Here is an 18,205-nt window from a genome sequence, read left to right as displayed (position 1 = left end):
TTAAATCCAGTTACAAGATGCTAAAGCTGACAAATGGCAATGAAATGGAACATTGAGGCAAGGGAAACACTGGATGTGTTTTCAAAGCTGTGTAAGCAGCTGTGGCTCATTGATTTTGCTTGATGGTGCAGGAGCATCACACATCAGCATTTTCTTGGCTGTTTCCCTATCGTTTGGCAGAAAAGGTCACCTTTTTAACTTCCTCATTAAAGACTCTTGATCATGACAAGTGTCTTGTAAACATCACTGACAATTTTCCCAAGTCTGGAACAAAGTGTCTTAGCTTTGAGATGACTATGTCTCCTGCATGATGGCTCTGGAATCAGTGAGTCAGTGCCTTGTGCCCTTCTTGGATGTGCTTCATCAGTTGGTCTTTAGCACTGTCTTCTTCAGTGCCTTTTAAAAAATATCATAGTATATTATTTTATCATTCTCTGCAGCCTAGTTTCGTTGAAGATCTCAAAATAATCACGTTATGGACCTTGATGGGCAGTTAGTTTCGTATGTGGTTCCCACTGGAAATTGACACATAAATCTTTAACTTCTTTTCAAGTGTTATTTCCGGGGTTTGTTAAGGGTGACCAAAGTAGCCTCCCAACCCTTGTTTTGGGTAGATTTTGAGAGGTTGTCCAGGATTTGCAAACCTCTTGATGTCTTACACGTTGAATACCTCTTAGCACTTGCCCAGAAAGCAGCATGTGAGCAGCAGCAGTCAGGTGCCCCAGCACAGGTCCCTGCTCTCTCTGTGTGAACACACCGGACCTGGCAGTGTGTCAAAGGGCGCCGCTAAACTAACACAGGTCATTTGTGCATCTCACACACAATGGTTCATGCCTCTGAGGTTACTGTTAAATCTGTACAAAACTAATTACAGTGCCCTGCTATTATTTACCGTCATCGGCTACTTAAGACCGCAAGGGTAGCTGTAATAGCCCTGCTACGTATCAGGGACTGCTTCCTCGCTGATTAATTGAGGGTAGCATCCTTCTTCCTTGCATGCATTGACTTCCTGCGGGAAGCAGGTGCCTCCTGCGGAGAGCGGCCGGGAGAAATGGGCGCCCTAAGGGCGGCAGATCGCCGTTCTAAGTTGTCCTAAAGCGCGCACAGCCCCCATAAGAGGCAAGTCAAGGCAGCGCGTCCTGCGCTGGCTGAGCTCGGGGCCCGGCAGAGGCAGGGCAATGGCAATAGTTATACCGCGCTGCACCTTCCCGTCCTGCCCTCGCACGGCGCCGATCCCGCACTGGGCCGGGATTCTCTGACGCTCGTCCGTCCGGAACCGGCGGGACTCGAACCCCGGGCAGGCCCCGGCGCGCACGCGCCCCCGCAGCCCCCGGGCGCGCGCCGCCCCGTCGCCGTGACGCCGCCACGCGGTGACGCCTCGCGCTCCCTCCCCGTCACGGGGCCCGGCGCGCGCGGGGCGGAGCTCGCGGGCGGCAGCAGCGGCAGCCGCGGCGCTTCACGGCCGACGGGACCCCCGGCCCGGCCCGGCCCGGCCCCGCCGCGGCCGCAGCGCCCCGAGGCACCTGCCCCGGTCCTCTCCGCCCGCCGAGTCGCATCGCTCCTTCCGCGCCGGCCTCGGCGCCGCCTGTCACCGTCCCCGCCGTGCTCCGGCGCGGGCAGGCCCCGGGCCCCTTCCCCCCCTCCCCCGGGGGGGTGGGCTCCGCTCCGGAATCCTGGCCGCTCCCTCCGCGCCGCCCGCCCAGCCGGGGCTGCTCCCGCCGCCGCCGGGAAGCGCGGGGGGTCCCCGGCGGCCGCCCGGCCTCCGCCGTGACATAGGTCGGTACGCGGGGAGGGGGCGGGCGGGGGGCGGCCCGAATGCGGGGGAACCCCGGGGCGGGTTTGCCCGGGCGCCTTGCGGGGCCCTGGGGCGGTCCTGGCGTCCCGGAGGTGCCCGGGCCGGGGGCAGCAGCGCGAACCCGGCCCGGTGCAGGTGGAGCTGCGCGGCGGTATAGTTGTTTGCGGTGCCGGGAGACACACGCTCATGTTGCTTGCTTACATTACCGCTGCAGTATCTAAAGTGTTTTATGTGCCTGACGAGTATTTCTGTGTCACCCTGAACCTTCCCATGATTGCTCGCTGATGCTGTGGTTTCTCGTCTTTGAATTGCTCTGCAGTGGTAGTGCTGTGAATTGGGTATGTAGGTCAAATTCTGCGAGATGTTTTTGTCAGGGGAAAAAGTGAATGTTGGATTATTTATTCCTGTGTTGCATTTGAAGTGCATTGCAGCACCCACGAGGTTGGGAGGTTTTTTTTGCCTTTTTTTTTTTTTTTTCCCTTGGTTGCTCTTGCTTCATAAATCTCCTTTTAGTTTTTGGCTGTGGCATTACTGAAGATCAAAGCGCTAAATTAGCTGCGAGCCTCTAAGCTGTATTGTATCATGAAGTGTCCTCTTAGAAGGTGGTAAAAGATAATAGAAGCCTGCCTTGAAATAAGAGGGATTTCTAGTCCGTGCAGAAAATGTCTCTCAACTACAACGTTTCTTTTCTTTAAACAATGCAGCACGTTGCAGAGCGTGGGAGGCCTTCGGAATTGTATTGCTGTTTATATGGCACAGGCGTATTAGCAGAGTGAATGGCTACAGGCTTGTCTTGCACACTATCTTGGGTTCTCTCGTGGCAGAGCACTTACTAACGAAATACCCTAGAAAGTATTCTTTCCTGTGGAATTCCCTGGGGATATTTTTAAGGGAAGGGATATTGATGAGCTTTTCTTTGCTATTTTTTCCTGCTTTCACCTATACCTTTCCTTACAGTGACTTTGTAAGTAACAGATTTCCTCAGAAATCTATTTTAAAATCAGAACTTGTTATAATTCCTGCTTCCTTTACACTGTGTGTTCTATCATGACTGCTGCCAATATGTCTTGAACCCAGATTTGATTCAGGTAGCAAAGCTGTATATAATTAATTTGATTTTTTTTCCCCAAGGTTTTAGTGTATGTTGATAGAACAGAACAGGAGGATAACATTTGTCAGATTGACTCATTGCTTGAGAAGAAAAGTCTATGTAGAGTTTGCCTTGGTGAACTCTGTGTTGGTGTTTGAACAGATGGTTTACCTGGCACTAAAAGAAGAGTAAAGTGAAGAAAACAGAAGTTTTTGCATTGCTTGCCTTGGCTTGCTGAGATTTCTAAACTGTGAGAGAAATCTTTTTTTTCTAAGATAGCTTGGTAATCTTAGGAGTTTTGTAGTAAATTGTATTAGGTAAAGAGCCATGACAGAATTTATTCATGTGGTGAAATGAGCATTATGTTTTTGTTTAATATCAGCAGGCAAACTTTTTTGTTTTGTTTCTGCTTTTTGTTGATAAAACTAATTCCTGGTAAAAATGAATAACCTTTCAATTTTGGTTGTAGATGTGTCAGTGGTGTTTTGCTATGAATGTTGGGAAAACCAGTCAGTGCACAGGCTTGTGGAATTTAAAGCCTAGTGATTCTAAATGCAGGAGAGATTGTTTTATTATAGTTTTCTCTGGAGAAAGCAAGCAAGTTAGTCAAGCTGTAACTTTAGTCCACAGTTGCAGTTTTTACTTTACATTTTTTCCTGATCATTTACTAGAAGTTGTTCATATTTAGGTACAAATCAGAATGACTGGTTTTTAAAACCTTGTCATTAATAATAAGTAGTTTTAGGGAACTATGGAGAAAAAAGCTTTGAAATCTCGGCAATCTAAAGTTCTATATTTTTTTCTTTTGTATTAAGGGTAGGCTGACTTTTTACCTCAGCAAACTAAGTCAGAAGTAATGAGTAATCTGGTTTTGTGAGAAGTTGTTCAGTGGCTCTCTAACTGGGCATCCTCTGAACTTAAAAATAACGTTTTCTTATAAAATGCAGCCTGAGAATGATGATAGATTGATTTCCTTCTTTTGTTCCTGCTCTTCCACAACACACACAGCCAATGGTTTTCTGGTCTGTGGTGAGGTATCCATTTAGTTTAGAGTAATGAACATATTTTCTAGTAATATCTTCTTAGATGTTTCGTACTGCTAACATTATCCTTTGTTTAGACTTTTTGGAGAAAAATAAAAGAGTGATGAAAATTTGACTGATTGATGTAGTTAAGTACATCTTAAATACATTTGCAGAAAATGTCATGTGTTTTCATATACATGACAAGCTAATGTAAATATGCATATTGCCTAGTGACTCTAGGTTTATCTAATTAGGCAAACTATTAGATTTGCTGTCCTGAAAGTTCAATTTTTAAATGCAAGCTTTTAAAATTCTCAAGTAGAACTGACACAGTATTAAACTAAAAAAAGAAAAAAAAATCTGTAAATTCTGTTAAACACACTGATTTTTCTGTGAGAAGAAAGAAAAATCTCTTTAAGAAGAAATGCTTCTTTTGCTATTTTAATATTTTGTATTTTGTAGTGCTAAGGTCAAAATAGATCATTCATGCTATAATAGCACACAGCTTGTAGAATAACATTGGAAACATGGGAACGTGTTCAGAATTCAGCACGTTATTTGTGATTCACTTCTCACTTCTGGATATTGGCATGACATCTTGATTTAATAATATGACAAATGAAGTTTATGGCTCTGTGTAAACCCGTTTTCTTAGACTAACCATGCTTCTTTGCAGGGTTTTCTGGGATGTTTTAATATATTTGTCCTAAATGTAATCTTTTAAAAGCAGCAGGAAGATTGGTGACAATGAGAAAAGGAAAGATGGAGTTCTGTATTGTGATATTGCAGGGATTCTCCTAGGAAATGGGAACCACTGCTCTAGAGCTACTTGACCCTCAAATACACATGCCACAGTTTAGGGCCCATCTTGGTGAGGTTCTTTGAAGTTGGACTTACTTGAGCAGGACCAAAGCAGAAATATCTACATTTTCCTTTAAAAACTGGCAGTTGGGAATTGGTAATGCAGGGAGTCCTGTAGAGACATGTCTTTGTCCCATCTGTTTGTGAAGTCTTACTTATGTGTACTTCTCTATCTCAAATTATTGCATATTTTTTAAGATATACCAGCAAACTTTAACTCAGTTTTTCATGTGAGAGGAAAGTAGTTTTCTTTAGGCTAAAGTAGTTTTTATTTGCTGTAACTTTGTTTTCAGTGATTTTTTTCTTTGAATCCTTCACACTATCTTTCACACTTGCTTCTCTTCCTGTATTTCCAGTCATCATTTGTGGATTATCAGCAGCAGTAAAATATGCTGGTTTTTGTTTTCTTGAGATGATTTCTGCCAAGCACATGAACAATCTGACAACAGCAATGCAATAAAATTCATATGCGTCTGATGTTTGTATTGGAAAGACTGTACTTTTGAAGCTCAGGTATGATAACACTGATGACCGTTTCTCATGAAGGAAGAAATGATGAGTGTGTAAGAAAGGAAGGGATTTCATGAGGTCAGCCCCCACCAGAGGCAGAAGGAAATATGCTGAAATCATGTGTGACAGACATTTGTCTGATCTTCTCTTAAAAAACTCAGAAGAGGGGAATACCACACCTCTTCACTGGTCTATTTATAGCTGGTACATATGACTATTACTGTTGTTAGGAGGCTTTTCTTAACATTTAATTCTGTCTTGGTGCTAGTTAAGCTATTTAATTCTCATCCAACTCTTACTAATCATGCAGGATAATGGTTTCTGTGCTCTTTTCACCAAGCCTTCATACATGAAGACTCTTCCTCTGTCTCCTTTTATGTTAGACTTCTCTTTACTAAACTGTCCAAACAGGATTTTTGTTTTTCAGATTCAATGTGCACTGATTTGTCTGTATCTTTTTCAAAGTTCTACAGACAGTTTTTGAGCAACAGAGTAATTAAGTTACTCTGCAAGTAGCAGAAGTAACACGGTGGCCTTATTAAAACGTCATTCTAGGGTGTGTGCATGCAGGTATGGCTGGGTTTTGTTTTTGTTTTGTTGTTGGGGCTTTTTTCTTTTCTTGCCAACAGCATCAGGTTCCTGGCTCCTGCATTTGCTAACACAAAAGCTCATACTAATGTTTGTTGTATCATCTCTTTCTTCATATAACTGAATTGGAGTTATCTTTCCCATGAATATAGCCTTATACTGTATTGTATTCAATCTTTATTTTGGGTTAGTTTTCTTCTGTTTAGCATTTTTAGACTTAGCAGAGTATGCACTTGCTGCTCTTCTATCTCTTTCCCAGCACATGCAATCCCTGTGGCTTTTGAACATAAGCCTGCTCTACAACAGGAAATTTGGATTGAGGACAAGTTCTCCTAGGGTTAGATGCAGTTTCTGTTGGCACAAGTGTGTCCTTACTGATTTGTTTTGTACATGTGCTGTCTTTTGGAGTAAATTATATTGCTGAGGTAACGTCTGCTAGTGCAACTGTACCTGAACAAGCCTTTTGCCATCTTGAGATGTCATATGGTCCAGTGATGTAGCAGAAGAAATTTTAATCCTATAGGCATGCTTTATAGGAAGAATTGCAGAATCAGCTATGGAACAGATGTGTTCAGCATGTTCCCTGGTTTTACTCCATTTTATCAGACTGATGTAAATGCTTTTATCCATAATTTTTGAGGCTAGATCACAGATGGGACAAATTTTGCAATTCTTTCAACAGTGTGTTCTTCACAAAAATTTAAATGGGCATCAATAATGATTACTAGTAAAGACCCTTTTTAGTTTCTTGCAGGAAGAAGTATTCAAGCAGTCACTGTTGATTGCATCTCATCTGTCCTTAAAATTATTTTAAAATTTAGACAAGAGATCTGTAAATTTTAACAGTTTAAATGCCATGTTACTGGAAGTAACTATAGTCTCATCTTTGAACAAACATTTGAAAACTGGAATTTATAATTTGAATTAATAATAATTTTATAAAAGAGAACAGAGAGCTAAAATACTGACACAAGCAGAAGTTAAACTTCTAAAGAAAAACTAAAAGAAATACAACATTCTATTGAAGAACATGAGATTTGTCACCCTAAATATTTTATTAATGCAGCAGCTGAAAACTGGTAAAGTTCAACCTGTGTTTAATTGTTGTTTTGTCACACTGACTTTGTATGTTTTTAGCAGTGCCACAATTTTTATAACTCCAGCATAAGACTTTGTTTAAAAAAGAAAAGTCAATCTGAATAGCAAATCCCCATGGGAATTGTGGGTGTTTTTTCCATAATGGCTTGATGATAACTGTCTTGGTGTAAAGTTGGGTTTAGAAAAGCGTTTTTTGTCCTGCTGATAGCAGTAAGCACAGTAACTTCAGGGCAGGGATGACGTGGATAATGTAATGACTTCTTAATGACTGGCTTAATGAATGCCTTGCTGCAGCAAGTTCCTTCATGGAATATCTGTTATGCTTCTGTGTTTATGATACTGGCACTATCATGAATTCTGAATGTGACTTTTAAAAGCAAATTTATATGTTATTGGTGAACTATTTGGCGAGTTTTAGGTAAAATCTTAATCTGTCATAGAATCAAACAAAAGAAAATTCCGTATTCATCCCTCAGTGATGAGCATGAATGAATGCTTATGGAAGAGTGAGAACAGTAAGCATTCTTAGCTTGAATATTCTTTTAATCCCTAATTATTTTTAGTAAAGGTTGATTCTAAATCTGGAATAGTTTTTGTGTAGCTAGTAATGTTTGGATTTTTTTCTCAGACTTTTTTTGCATGCAGCTAAATAAATGTCTGGCATCCAAATATCCTTTTTGTAAGAAATTCTATAGGTATGTTAGTGGTTCTAGTAAAAACTACTCTTTTTTTAAACTTTTAAAACATTTTTACTGAATTCCTTTGGTGCCACCTTTCTTTTGGAGGAGAGTGGACATTCTCTGTGTGTTATAACAGTACATCTCTCTGTTCATTGTACAATTTTGTAGCCCTTTATCATTTTCTCTCCACACCCAAGTGTTATTGAAACCAGTCCTAATTTGCCTATTTCTTTTCCCCTGTAGAACAAAAGCATTCTATGCTTTTGATTGTACCTTTTCTTACTTTGCTACATCCTCTTCTGGAGTTGAAGGTCCCAGGAATGCTAATGGTGTTCAGAATGTGAAGTCAGTGATGTGTTTCACACTTTTTGTTCACAATTCCTAATACTGGCTTTATTTCTGAGTGCTGGCAGTATTCAGTGCAAAGCCCGTTGGTTTCTCATGTACAAAGTTGGGATTGTTGCTTTCCTTCCTCCCTTCCACTCAACTTGCGCTTTCATTCATCAGTGCTGGTAATTACCTGCTTTATTGCTCCGTCCTCTCTCTGATAAAGACCACCACCTCTAGTGTTGTCAGTCCTCTCCTTGCTCTCTCAGATAATAGGAGTTTCAGAAAGCTCCTGTTTCTTGGGTAATCTAGAATATATTGAACAACACACACAGTTGTGGAGGCCCACTGGTATCCTCCTTCCTTGTGAAAACAGCTATGTCTGTCCTTTGTCTTCTATATTTTAACCAATTTATTCATGCAAGGGTAGATCTTCTTTCTTATGCTGTGACTGCAAGAAGGCCTTTGGCAAGACTTCTCCAGCACCAAGAAGACCATGATACTGAGTGAGATCAGTTCTTATACATGTACACAGAGTGCACCAAGATTTAAAAGTGAGGATCTCTTTTTGGAGAGCCAGATCTGCTCTTCCCTGCTCTATCAGAATTATGCATATGTCCATTACTTGTAGTTTGTTATATGTCACACTTAATATTGTGTAACTTCTTGAAATCCCTGCATTATGCATGTCATCCTTTTTAAAACATCCAGATCTGTGCAGTGGCCAAGAGGGTTGATTCCAGCACGAGTTGTTGCTCTTTTCTTTGTGGTGGCTTTGAAACTGTAGAAATGTGAAACCAGTTAGATATGCTGATTATTAATTAAGATGTAAAATCTTTTCATCTGGATCATCTGTTGGCTCCAGATCTCCTGCTTGTCATTAAGGTTCAGCTTGACAGCATCAGTTAGTGTGGACAAGCAGCACTACTCTCGTGACACAAATGCAACCTTAGCAGTGGAACAGTTTTCTTAAAGTTGATAGATAGAGGTGGGCACAGGCATAGTAATCCTTTCTCTGGAACTGTAGTTAGTTTTCCTTATTAGCTCTATATTATGAGGGTCGTTACATTTTTATCACTTGTGGGAAAAGTATAATAATGAAGCATCATAGTCCTCATCATTTGGTACTCACTGCTGAGGGCTGTGCTAGTGCAGGTCCGAGAAGGAAATCGTTTGACAGTACGTTGTCTTTGTGTCTTTGCATTTCATTCTAGAGTGTTTTGGCAAACCTAGGTTTCTATTTTTACATTTTGGTTTAAATGTTATTATGAAGGTTTGGGTTGAATTATGATTTTTAATCCACAGGGAGCTAAAGATCATTACCAAAGTGTAAGGTGATGAAGAGTTTGTTCAGTTGATAGCTTAGCACTCTTAGTGTTTTAGCCTCTGTGGTTCATCCAGTTGAAAACACAGTGCCTACTGCATATGGGTAAAAACTTATAAATTTGTCCATTTAGACCTGTGCAGGGAGAGCTGCTCGCTATGAAAATGCTGCACAGTCATGTAAAAGAATATTTGGATTTTGCATATGATGTGTTACCTGTGCATGTGCACATGGTTTTTTCAGTTTCCATTGGTGCATAACCATTACACACTTACCTGTCTTCTTTGGTGGTGTTATTGAGCTCTCTGTAGGGTTCCAAGTGTGAGAGGTCTGAGTCTTTCTGTACCTGGGGCACCCTGGTTCAATTAATTGCTATTTGTTGCATGTTTTATTCTTGAATTGGAGATGGATTCAGGGGTGTTTTTGCTATGCTGTGTTGGAAATCTGTATGGCTCATAAATGTCTTATCTACTTAAATATTCCATGCTAGCATATTATGAGGGTTTTTTTGCATTTAATATTTGTTTTGAGGATAGAAAAAATGAAGAAACTATCTGATTGAATGTACAAAGCTAATTTGAATTACGATAAGAAGAGCACGTGGGGTACTTAATGAGGAAGAATTGAGTATGAGCCAGGAAATGCATTTTAAGCAGAAGCTGCAGGTGCTGGTGTGTCATTGGAGTGGGAAAACATTACAGCAAGGCAGCAGAAGATCAGAAAAATCATAGTTGTATTACTGTACTCTGGATTTCCTCAATGTATCACTGCCTTGAGTAGTGAGCAGGAAGAGTTGTGCTTTGAGGAACAGCTGTGCTTTGAGGAATGAGTAAGATAGTATATAACAAAGACTGTTTGCTGAGGGCAATTTCTCCTTTATGTCTTGAAGAATTTGGAAGATGCAGAGTAATTGAGGCTGAGTTGTCTTCATGTTGGAGACACAGAAATGTCCTTGGAGACTTAGATTCTGTTCTTACTGGTGTCACAGCAAAATGACAGGTGATCATATTAATCAAAAAGGCTCGTATGTATCCTTGTGTTAATTTTTTTTGGTACTTGATTTGAAATGGTGATGTGATTTGCAGCCATGATTTAAACTCTCAACTGCTACAAATTAGAAATAGTTGAGTTTTGCTCTGATTGGAAGATTCTGTCAAATATGACTGTTAGACTGAAGAAAAACAAAGTTTTGCAGTTTCAGTACCTGATGATAGATACTAAAGCTAGGTGTAGAAATAGAGAGTGGGGTTATTTGTCTGGTTTATTTCCCAAAATGCTTGTATTTAAACCCATCACAGTCACAAAACTGGAAGGTTAAGTGAAAAGGATAGAACTAGTTACTGGAGTTTAAGGAAATGCTTTTTCTGTATGTCCTAAAAAGCCATATGTGACTGAAGATTTGTGTGTAATCACACTTGTACATTAATTGAAATGCTGCAGTTGTTTGCCATACTCAGTAACTACTGGAAGACAGCATTTTTTTTCTAATGTACTTTATTTTTGCTCATAGGATATTGCTGATATGAGTGGTTTGTGATACGTTTACTCTTTTAGTGAGTGGTTACTCTTAAAAAATATTTATTTGTTGCTAGTTGTAGCGTAGTCTTCCATTCTTTGAGTAGTGAAGGTTACAGGAATCATCAGTACTGGTAGTGCTGGTAGGATTAAGTTTGTACTGTGTACATTTAGTTCTTCGGCTGAACTGGTGATCTAGAATGCTATCACAAGGATGAGAGCTAAACTGTGTCCTTTTAGGGTGTGTGCTGTGAACTGTCTGTTGGACAAAACCCCCTCCAAACAGTTGTCTTCCTATAGGACCTTGGATAGAGCACATTTGTAGTGAGGGATAGTTTTCATTGTAACACCTTTAGCCCTTCTTCACAAGTATTTTGAGTTGTTAGTCTAAAGTTTGGAGAAAATCAAATATTGGTGCCCTTCATGACAGCTTCAGCCTAAGGGCTGCCAATGGCAGTGATAAGTGCTCAAGTGAGCCAAGAGCACGACTTGAGATTTTTGGAAGGAGACACAGAAGCACCTAAATCTACCTAATACTCACTCACTGTAGTGCATGTTTCATGGGATTCTAGAGTCTAAAAATTTCATACACCTATTTTGTTTGAGGCACCTTCTATGCAGCTACTCAGTTCATGTAAGATAGTAAATTAGGATAAAGTTGGAAACATTGGAGAAGTGTTTTATTGTGTGTTTGTCGACGCTCCAATGTTATCTTAATATATTGAGTTAGCTTTAAACATTTTTATTGTGTGAATAGCCCAGCTAATGGTAAGGAATGTTTGTGTTGTGGTGCCGGGGCTTTCCACCATGATGGTGGTGATAAATTTCCAGGATGCCAGAGTGCTCAGGAGGCAGTGATGCAGTTATGTGTAGCCCAGTGAACTGTGTCTGTTGCTTTTTTACATAACTTTGTGAGAAAATCTGGTCCTGGATAAGAGAGGAGGACGAACAGTCCATTTGCAGCCAGTATGTTCTGTTGCAAAATTGACAACACTAACATATTTTGCAAGGTGTCGCTGTGGTGCCTGTCTGCAAGTTTCAGCTGCTGTGACCCTTCTTCAGTTTAACATTTTTAAGTTTAAAAATCATGAACAGATCTTAAGAAAGCATCATGACTTTCAAGAAAGATTTGCTTGATGTATCAGCAAAGTAATTGTTCAGTTAGGTTGAGGAATGAGCTGTCAAGTGCTTTGGCTACTGCCGAGGCAATGACAGATAGAGGAAATAGAGAAGTTCTGTAAAACTCGAATTAGGTGAGGAAAGATATCTTGTTGAGGAAAGTAGATGTTTTTTTGTTTGAGGCCAATTATAGTCTTATCTTTTTGGTGTACTTGAAATGGAGTAGGCCTATGAAGGGTTAGCTAATAGAGGCTCTTGATACTACTTGGAAAGAAGAGGTTCATTCAAAGCAGGAAACTTGTATTTGAGTGTCTTGAAACTCTCTAAATATGCTTATCTCTCCCTGTCAACTGTAAAGGAAGTGTAGAGAGATTAGCTTTCCTAGACTATGGTTATTCTTTGTGAATATTGCTGTAAGTGTTAAGATATTTATCTCAAAAGCCTAATTTTGGTATAAACTCATCTTGAACTGCTGCTTTCCATTTGTTATGAGAACAGTCTTTAAAAATTCTGTCCTTAATTCTCAAACCTTCCGGCACATTGTAAGTTTTTCAGGTCAAGATCATAGTTCATCAAGCTGATAAATGATGTTACATGACTCTGTAAAATTACAGTTTATTGAACAGCAGGAACTAAAGATTTAATCTGAATGAAATTTTGCTATTGTCACTGGGCATGTTGGATCCTTCAGTTAATTCTGAAATCTGGTTCCCTAAGTAATTTGCGTGAGAGCTGCATTTGATGTGCCTGAACTGATTTTTGAGCTTTTATTCTTCCTGGAACAGGGAGGGCACCATCCATAGATACTGATTTTTATACAAGTCTGGTCTGTTTTATTGGTTTGGAGATTTTTTTACTTTTTTTGTTTGTCTGTGTATAAAATTGAACTCGAAAAGGAGTACAGCTAGTAACCATTCTTTTCATAAAATAAAAAAATACCAAATCATGTCTGTATCTGTATACATGAGGTAAGTCTGCATGCTCCTGTGGGCTCAGTGAGAGATAAATTCACTTTTTTTTGCTTGCCAGGAAGATTTTAAAAGTCTTCAGCATAAAAAATCACAAGCCTGCTCATTGTAGAGATAACTGATACCTCTGTGCCAGCCACCAAGATTCTCATGCTTCAGCCATCCCACACGTGCAGTCTGCACAGAGCACTGTGCCTGCAGGTTGTGTACAGAAGCAAGATGGCTTCTACATTCACTGCATTTTTATACACACAGGGATTTCACTATGCCTCTTTAATGTGAATTGCGCCTATGTTAGGTAATTACATTATGATTTAATAATTCTTCTCAATTGTTTCTTGCTAAGACTGTCCAATCTTGTGCCTGCAACTCTTTTTCCAATTGCCGAAATGATTGTCTGTATGTCAAAATGCATTCAATGCAAAAACATTACTGAGTAAATGTAATAAACCACAATATTTAGACTTGCATGAAATACAGCTTCTAATTGTGGGTGATGCCCTCCTGGTTGCAGGGAGTATGGAAGTTCAGAAAGCAGTCCTGTGAATTTTAGTATCATAAATGCAGTTCATCTCAGTTTTAAAGTGTTATTATTTTAAATTAATAATAAATGGAGAGTAACCACAGTAAATTATTATATGTATTTAAAACACTTAATGTTATTTAAATACATTTTGCTGGACTGCAGCTATTTTCAGACATGATTCAGGTAGTTTCCTTAAGCCTTAACTTGTCTATTTCATTGTTGCTCTCCAGGGGCCTGCAGTGGGGGAAACATGTTCATTGGAGTTTTCTGCTAAGTAGGAATATGGATTTCTTTTATTTTAGTCCATCAGCTGGGTTTCCTGTTAATTAATTGAGGTTTTAAAGGAAATAACTAGAACATCATGTGATATTTAGCCAAATATGTTGAAAAAACCTTAGTAGGGTGGTTCTGTTAACTAATCTGTAATTATTTCAAGACAACTTATTTTGCTTGGCAATAAACCTTGAAATCGAGGCATTCGCTTTGTTTTGCATTTATTACTATGGTTTTGTTTTCCAAATGTTACTTTAATTTAGCAATGTATCATTGGCTTTTGATTTGAATTAGTCTTTTTCTCCCTTACCTGCTTTCCCTGTGAATACCTTTTTAATGTATTATTACAATATATTAAAGATCCAAGCTTTTCTAAAGCTGATCTCACATCTGATGTGTAACTGTTCATCTTTTTCTCATTACTGTTCTTCAATTCCCTTTTTTTCTGTTGTTCATGATTTTGTGCTACTGCTGCTGCTTTCATATTCTTTGAAAAGGCTGGCTTTTTGTCCAGTGTTCATTTGTGTGTATGTCCATATACAATCCTCTTCTTTTTGTTCTTTTCTATGGAGTTACCTTCTTTTAGGTATCTTCTAATGTCTTTTAACAATGCTGACTTCTATGCTCACCACACTATAGTGTCATTATTGATATTTATGCCAACATTTGCTTTGAATTATGAAAAATGTTACAGAACTTGAGATTTAGGTCTTACTCTTTGTCTTGTTCACAGATACTGTGTTTAGTTTTTTAAAATAAAAACCTTAACAAGCAGTGCTGCCCATTATTTTGGTGAAAGGTTAAGTAGGAATATTTGACTAGGTGATCACTTGAGATTTTGTCAGCCTTGCTTGCTGGGATTTATAGGAGGTTGTTTGTGTGAGACCAAGCATTTGATTGTTTAAAAAGCAATAAAACATTTTTAGAGCAAAACCATTTTATCTGGTTCATTCTTCTTTCTATGAAATAAAATTTTATAGTCTTACTTTATATTCTGATTGTCCATTCTACAGTCTGAAAAATCACCTGTGAATGCTCACTCTTCATTTTTACTTGGCTGTTTTTGCTTCATGTGTTATGGACAAGTGTGTCTCTGAATAGAAGTGCAAGCAGATACTGGTTTTGTATTGTCTTGATTTAACTTGCTCATGTCTAATACAGTGGAAGTCAGATTTAATCATTACCTGTGATTGAAATAATTACAGTGCATCTTTCTTATTTTGAGTTCACATCATGTCATTTTGCTTTGGTGTAATGTTGGAAACCAGTTATCTTTGCACTAATTTATTTTAGTGAAAATTTAGTGGAGGGAATTGATATCCTTGAGATTCTTGCCCCACTATCGCAACAGGTTTGGACTCTGAAAGTGTAAAGCACCTTTCTATGTAGCTAAGTCTTCCTGTGTAAGTCTAAATTCCTTACTAAATCAAGCTAAGCTAGATTGCTTCTTCACCAGGTTGTTTTTTGGGGGTTTTTTTGTTCTTGATTTAGTAACTGAGAGGCACTGTGTCTGGTTATTATAGAAGTGTGTGAGAATAGGCAGTTAGCTCAGGGTGTCTGAAACAGCTGCATCATCTGTATGGCTTTCTTGTCCTCAGGCTTTGTTTCATTTGCCTTTACAAAACCACCGAAGAAAGAAAATATCCAGGTGATTCTTAGAAATTGTTTTTAGCTTTCTCAGATTTTGAAAGACTTCCAGACTATGGAAGGTGGCTGGTGGGAAGTGAATCATGAATATGAATCAGCATCTCTCCACCCTTATATACAAAATGCTGTTGCTAGGATATTCTTCTTTGATGATGTGATAAGAGTGTAGCAAACACCTTTTTGAAATTCACTCTGTCATCCCTTCTTTAATTACATTCAAATTCAGGCTGCTTGGGTCTCTCTGCAAGACCTTGACATAATTTTATTCTACCTTTGCATCTGCTCTTTGTGTTTGCAGCCTTTGCTTCTCCTGAGTCTTTCTCTGAGTTTCAATTTTTTGGTTTTGCTTCCTTTTTTTTGTTTTGGATTGTAATCTGCTCTTGTGTGTGTACTATACTAATGCTACTTTGCAGCCAGGGATTAGGTTTTTACCTTTTTACTGAATGTATATAGACATATTTGAAAAACATTGATTTTTGTTATCTTATTTTTAGTCACTCTCCACAACCACCCTGTTGTTATAACCATTGCAAAAATTATCAGTTAAAACCATTTTTTTTCCATTTCACAAGGCGAATTCATAAAGGTCTTAATAAAAATGGGTCTGAGTCATGTTTATAATTGAAATTTTAATGTTGTTAGCTTATTTTTAAAGTAACATTAAATGCTAACACAAAGGTTGTTAAGGTGACTGATTATACTTCATATTTGAACTGAGAATTTTGGTTAAAAGTTAAAAGGGACAAGAAAATAAGAAACAAGTTATTCAGAGAAATTGAATTTTCTTAAGTTGGATTTTTTTTTCTTTTAAGGAATAAGGAAGTGGAGGGCAAAATAAATGGATGCTCAGTTATTAGCTTATGTTCTAGTGAGACATATCACAGATTAATACTGAAGAATGAGTTGTTGTAGCTGGAGGAACTTGGAGGGGACGTTTTTTTCTTCAACCCTATGTGAGACCTTAACCTCAAATATCTTCAGCTTCCAAGTTTGGTTTTCTTTCAGCTAGGTTGAGGAAGAACATCTGGGATGTTTTTCTTTGGAGATATAAGTTGGTTTTGTTTTCTAAAGGTGAGGTAGAAGATTTAAAATGCCTCACAGAACTACTGTATTTCTTCAAAATGCTTACAAAGAAATATTAAAGAAATGCTTAATCTAAAATAATGAAATACATTGTCATGTTTAATGTATTAAGACAGCTAATTAAAACATTACTTTTAATGAAAATTACATTAGCTTTCATTTTAAGACAGTTGGGTCAAATACAGAGTTAAAAAGGTGTTTAATAAGCACTTTACCTGAATAATTTTTTGGAAGATTCTCCAAGGCAACTGCTGATACAAAAAACACAGCATAGGAAATCATTTAATATATGTTCTGCTTTTTAGGACTCTCAGGGATGCAAAAGCTGTTTTCTGCACACATAATATGTGTGTCTTATGCAAGCTTATTTGTAGTTTATATGTGTGTTTGCTATCTAGAATCTTAGAAAAATTGCCCATAAACAATGAAAAGTTGACTGCTTTACATGGCTTTGACAACTTTAGTAATTATGGGGGTTTTGGGTTTCTGTTTTAGGAAGTAAAATAATGCTAATGAAGCAACCATTTCCCTGAAGTTTGAGTTTTCAGACTCACTGCCATAATGGGTAAGTCTTCTGTGTAACTTACATAAAAATTTACTACAATTCCTGGGAAATGTGCTTTGGCTGTTTAACATAATGTAACATCTACATATGAAAGGCAGTGTTCATCAGCTTCACTAGTGTTGAAAATATTCCTTTTGTGGGTTTTTTTTCGTTTTGTTTTTTTGGGTTTTTTTGGGGTTTTTTTTGGTTGGTTGGTTGTTTTTTCCCCTTCCTTATAATGTAGTACTTTTCCCTCATTTTTTTTATTATAAAACCGCATTGCTGAGGGCAAACAAAGCAAAAAGACATAAACACGACATCAGATTCAGCTCCATGTTCACAGTTCTTGTATGTGAACCAAGAGATGTTTGTTTACAGCTGTACTTACAGATTCAAGTTTAGGAAATTGAGATTCAAGGTATTAGGGTACTGAGCAGTACTTAGTATGCTCTGTGTGGTGATGGTGTTAGAGTCAACCTCAAAACATAAAATCTACATGTAAGAGTTTTCTTATTTCCTTGTGTCATGACAGTGCCAAGCCACTTCTGTGCTGATGGTCAGACTTGTTCTACTTATGTGGCACATTTGTATTACTTTTTAATTGTATGTCAATTTTTCAAGTTATATGTTTTTAGTGAGTTCACCATGTTGCTATTGCAATAATTTCTTGGTGTTCCCTCTCCTAAAAATCCCAACAAACCAACCAACAACACCACACACATTTTTGTGTTGCTTTTGTTTATCTTTTCATGTTTTGCCAGTTTTTCTAACCTTATGCTTAATAATCAAGTTGCTCAATCTAGGAATACAACACTCTTCAGATTTCTGATCTTCTCCAACAATTTGTGTGAGAGAAATGATTGTTGAGTCATATTGGATATTTAGTAACATTAGATGCTTTGCCACAGTACTTCAGTTTCTTTTGTATAAAATATCAAAGTTAGTAACCACTGGAAACTCCAACCAACTGCTAAAGCATTATTTTATTTTTTGCATTGCTGAGCACTGGAATAGGCCATAACACAATAAAATAGTTCAATTGTTTTAATTGTGGCAAATTTTTGAAGTGTGAGAAATCAATAACTGAGCTGAAAGAATACCTTTAGTTCTGCTATTAAATATTGCTGGTAAAACTTGCTTTTGTAGATTTGCATATCTTAGTAAAGTTATGAATAATGACAGCATGAGTGATGATCAAAGTTACTCATTTTCAGACTAGCCTTTTGTTCTTT

General features: G+C 38.4%; 1 protein-coding gene across 2 annotated transcripts in view; it reads left to right on the top strand.

The window, feature by feature from the left end:
• The first annotated feature begins 1,508 nt into the window (after nucleotides 1-1,508).
• Nucleotides 1,509-18,205, top strand: part of MAP3K2 (mitogen-activated protein kinase kinase kinase 2) — a 49,570-nt gene continuing 32,873 nt past the window's right edge. The window contains exons 1-2 of one of the 2 annotated variants that reach the window (XM_059852795.1): nucleotides 1,509-1,776; nucleotides 16,925-16,994. In XM_059852795.1, the coding sequence (XP_059708778.1) occupies nucleotides 16,991-16,994 (4 nt within the window). In that variant the 5' untranslated portion in view covers nucleotides 1,509-1,776; nucleotides 16,925-16,990. The remainder of the gene's footprint in view (nucleotides 1,777-16,924; nucleotides 16,995-18,205) is intronic. The other variant, XM_059852794.1, reaches the window with a different exon arrangement.

This window comes from Haemorhous mexicanus, chromosome 8, assembly GCF_027477595.1.
Source record: "Haemorhous mexicanus isolate bHaeMex1 chromosome 8, bHaeMex1.pri, whole genome shotgun sequence".
Taxonomy (NCBI): domain Eukaryota; kingdom Metazoa; phylum Chordata; class Aves; order Passeriformes; family Fringillidae; genus Haemorhous; species Haemorhous mexicanus.
The sequence above is the reverse complement of the archived record's forward strand: the minus strand, read 5'-3'. Positions and strand labels throughout refer to the sequence as shown.